The sequence below is a fragment of the Raphanus sativus genome, unplaced genomic scaffold (genome assembly GCF_000801105.2).
Source record: "Raphanus sativus cultivar WK10039 unplaced genomic scaffold, ASM80110v3 Scaffold1076, whole genome shotgun sequence".
Lineage (NCBI taxonomy): Eukaryota > Viridiplantae > Streptophyta > Magnoliopsida > Brassicales > Brassicaceae > Raphanus > Raphanus sativus.
In genome coordinates, this window is record NW_026616390.1 from 20128 (window position 1) to 23508 (window position 3381).

A 3381-nucleotide genomic window follows, 5' to 3' on the forward strand; every position below is an offset into this window, starting at 1 on the left:
GATCTGTTGATTAACCTGTGTAAGATTGATAGATCTGATCTTGTTTTGTTGAAATCTGATAAAATAGACAGTGTTGATCTTGTGATTTTTGAAAAGACTCTTGAGATCCTTGCAGCCTGTTTCATTTCTTGTTTTGTTTCCTTATTTGATTTTGATTTCGAACTCTTTTACTGGCTGAGTTTGTTATTTATTTCAGGTAAACACTTTTGTGTTTGAAGAGTGGTGAACAAAGATCAAGATACAAGCAGCTTCTTCCTTGCTGGGCGAGTACTGTAGCTACAGTCAAGTCTGGTGCCTAATTTTCTCAAGTCTGGTGCCTAATTTTCTCAAGTCTGGTGCCTAATTTTCTCAAGTCTGGTGCCTAACTTCTCAAGTCTGGTGACAATGGGCAACGAGACTGATGAGGAAGCAGACCTGATGAGAAAGAACAAACTGTTGATGGAAGCAATGGCCGCTCAGTTGAAGCAAACCATGTTGGAAAGCATGACTGAGATGATGAATGAAAACATGAAAGAGATCAGAAATGAAATCAGACAAGCTACTGGTCAAGGTCACAGTAATGAGTCCAGAAGGAACCGTCGAACTCACACTCCACAAGAGCATGCTGGTTCACAGGAGACTGATAACTACTATGAGCGCCACAGAAGTGAGAGAAGTGGTTCTTCCTCAGCATCACGAGGTAGTAGAAGAAGAACTCGTCGTGATCATGATGATAGAAGACCTTACCGTGATGAACTTGCTGGTTTGAAGCTTAAGATCCCTCCCTTCCATGGCAAAGTTGATCCTGATGCTTATCTTGAGTGGGAGAAGAAGATTGAGATTGTATTCAACTGCCGACACTACACCAATGCTCAGAGGATTCAATTTGCTGCAACTGAGTTCTATGATTATGCTTTGAGCTGGTGGGATCAACTGGTGACTACTAGGAGGATGAATCAAGAGTATCCGGTTGATACTTGGCAAGAGATGAAGTCTCTTATGCGCAAGAGGTTTGTGCCTAACCACTACCACCGGGATCTTCATCAAAGATTGAGGAGACTTACACAAGGATCCAAGACTGTGGAAGAGTACTACCAGGAGATGGAGTTGCTGATGTTGAGGGCTGGTATATCTGAGGACAGAGAAGCTACTATGGCAAGGTTTCTTGGAGGGCTTAACCGCGAGATACAAGACAGTGTGGAGATGCAGCACTATATAGAGATAGAAGAGATGTTGCACAAAGCTATTCTGGTGGAGCAACAGATTAAGAGAAAGCATCACTCGCGAGGCAACTATGGGTCCAGCAAGTATCAGTACACTAAAGAAGAGAAACCATCTTATCTGAAGGATAGCAAGCCTCAGCAGAAAGAAGATACTAAACCAAACAGCACATTCAGCAAAGACAAAGGCAAAGCTGAAGCTACAAGCTCTAGAACTAGAGATGTTAAGTGTTTCAAGTGTCAAGGAAGAGGACATTATGCCAATGAGTGCACCAACAAGAAGGTTATGATTCTACTTGAGAATGGAGAGTATGAATCAGAAGAAGAGCACTCCGGTTCTGATCTGAAAATGTCTGGTGAAGAGAGTGAAGTAGAACCGGTTAAAGGAAGGTTGTTGGTGACAAGAAGACTCTTGAACTTGCAAACTAAGACTGAAGAAACTGAGCAGCGTGAGAATCTCTTCTACACTAGGTGTTTGGTTCAGGGAAAGGTGTGCAGCCTTATTATTGATGGTGGAAGCTGTGTCAATGTAGCTAGTGAGACTATGGTGAAGAAATTGGGTCTGAAAGTTCAGAAGCATCCTAGACCTTACCGGTTGCAGTGGCTCAATGAGGAAGGTGAGATGAGAGTCTCCAATCAAGTGCTGATACCTATAGCCATTGGTAGATATGAAGATGAGATCTTGTGTGATGTATTACCAATGGAAGCTAGCCATATTCTTCTTGGTAGACCATGGCAGTTTGATAGGCGAGTGGTTCATGATGGTTTCACCAATAAGCACTCTTTTGAGTTTAATGGAAAGAAGACAGTGCTGGTACCTTTGTCACCTAAGGAAGTTCATGAGGATCAGCTCCAGCTTCAGAAAAAGAAAGAGATAGACCTCAAGCCTGATCAGAAACATCACAGCCTCTATACCAAACAGGGAGATATCAAAAGAATTCTATACTCTCAACCCTCTATTGTTTTACTTATGTTTAAAGAGACTTTGCTAACAGTCACTGATCTTCCACAGGATTATCCTAGTGAACTAGTCTCTCTTTTGCAGGAGTATACTGATGTGTTTCCAGAAGATAACCCCATAGGATTGCCACCAGTGCGTGGGATTGAGCATCAGATTGATTTTGTTCCTGGCTCCACTCTTCCTAACCGACCAGCATACAGAACCAATCCTGTTGAGACTAAGGAGTTGCAAAGACAAGTGGAGGAACTGATGGAGAAGGGTCATATCCGAGAGAGTATGAGTCCATGTGCTGTTCCAGTACTTCTTGTGCCTAAGAAAGATGGTAGCTGGCGCATGTGTGTTGATTGCAGAGCCATCAACAACATAACAGTGAAGTATCGCCACCCTATTCCTAGATTAGATGATATGCTTGATGAATTGCATGGCTCTAGCATCTTTTCTAAGATAGATTTGAAGAGTGGGTATCATCAAATTAGGATGAAAGAGGGAGATGAGTGGAAAACTGCTTTCAAGACTAAGCATGGTTTGTATGAGTGGTTGGTGATGCCTTTTGGCTTAACTAATGCTCCTAGTACCTTTATGAGATTGATGAATCATGTGCTTAGATCTTTTATAGGAGTGTTTGTGGTAGTTTACTTTGATGATATCCTAGTTTACTCCAAGAGCTTAGAAGAGCATATAGTTCATGTTAGGACTGTTCTTGATGTTTTGAGAAAAGAAAAGCTCTTTGCTAATCTTAAGAAGTGTACTTTCTGTACGGATAACTTGGTCTTCCTAGGCTTTGTTGTGAGTGCAGATGGAGTAAAGGTGGATCAAGAGAAGGTGAAAGCCATACAAGAGTGGCCGATTCCTAAAACCATAAATGAAGTAAGGAGTTTCCATGGGCTAGCAGGCTTCTATAGGCGATTTGTGAAGGACTTCAGCACTCTAGCAGCTCCACTGACTGAGATTATCAAGAAAGATGTAGGATTCAAGTGGGGAGAAGCACAAGAAACCTCATTTCAAATCCTCAAAGAGAAGCTTACTAACTCTCCTCTCCTTATACTTCCTGATTTCTCTAAAACATTTGAAATTGAATGTGATGCCTCAGGAATTGGTATTGGTGCTGTGTTGATGCAGGATAGAAGGCCCATAGCATACTTCAGTGAGAAACTAAGTGGAGCTACTCTCAACTATGCCACTTATGACAAAGAACTATATGCCTTGGTGAGAGCTCTACAG

The 3381-nt window shown here is 42.0% G+C and overlaps 1 protein-coding gene across 1 annotated transcript; it reads left to right on the plus strand.

The window, feature by feature from the left end:
* Nucleotides 1-384: 384 nt before the first annotated feature.
* On the plus strand, nucleotides 385-2013 carry LOC130503690 (uncharacterized; the record flags this gene model as incomplete). Its single annotated transcript, XM_056998263.1, has 3 exons — nucleotides 385-878; nucleotides 990-1211; nucleotides 1332-2013. Coding segments are annotated over exons 1-3 (1398 nt in total), but the record flags the coding sequence as incomplete, so codon positions are not given.
* Between the last annotated feature and the right edge of the window lie 1368 nt (nucleotides 2014-3381).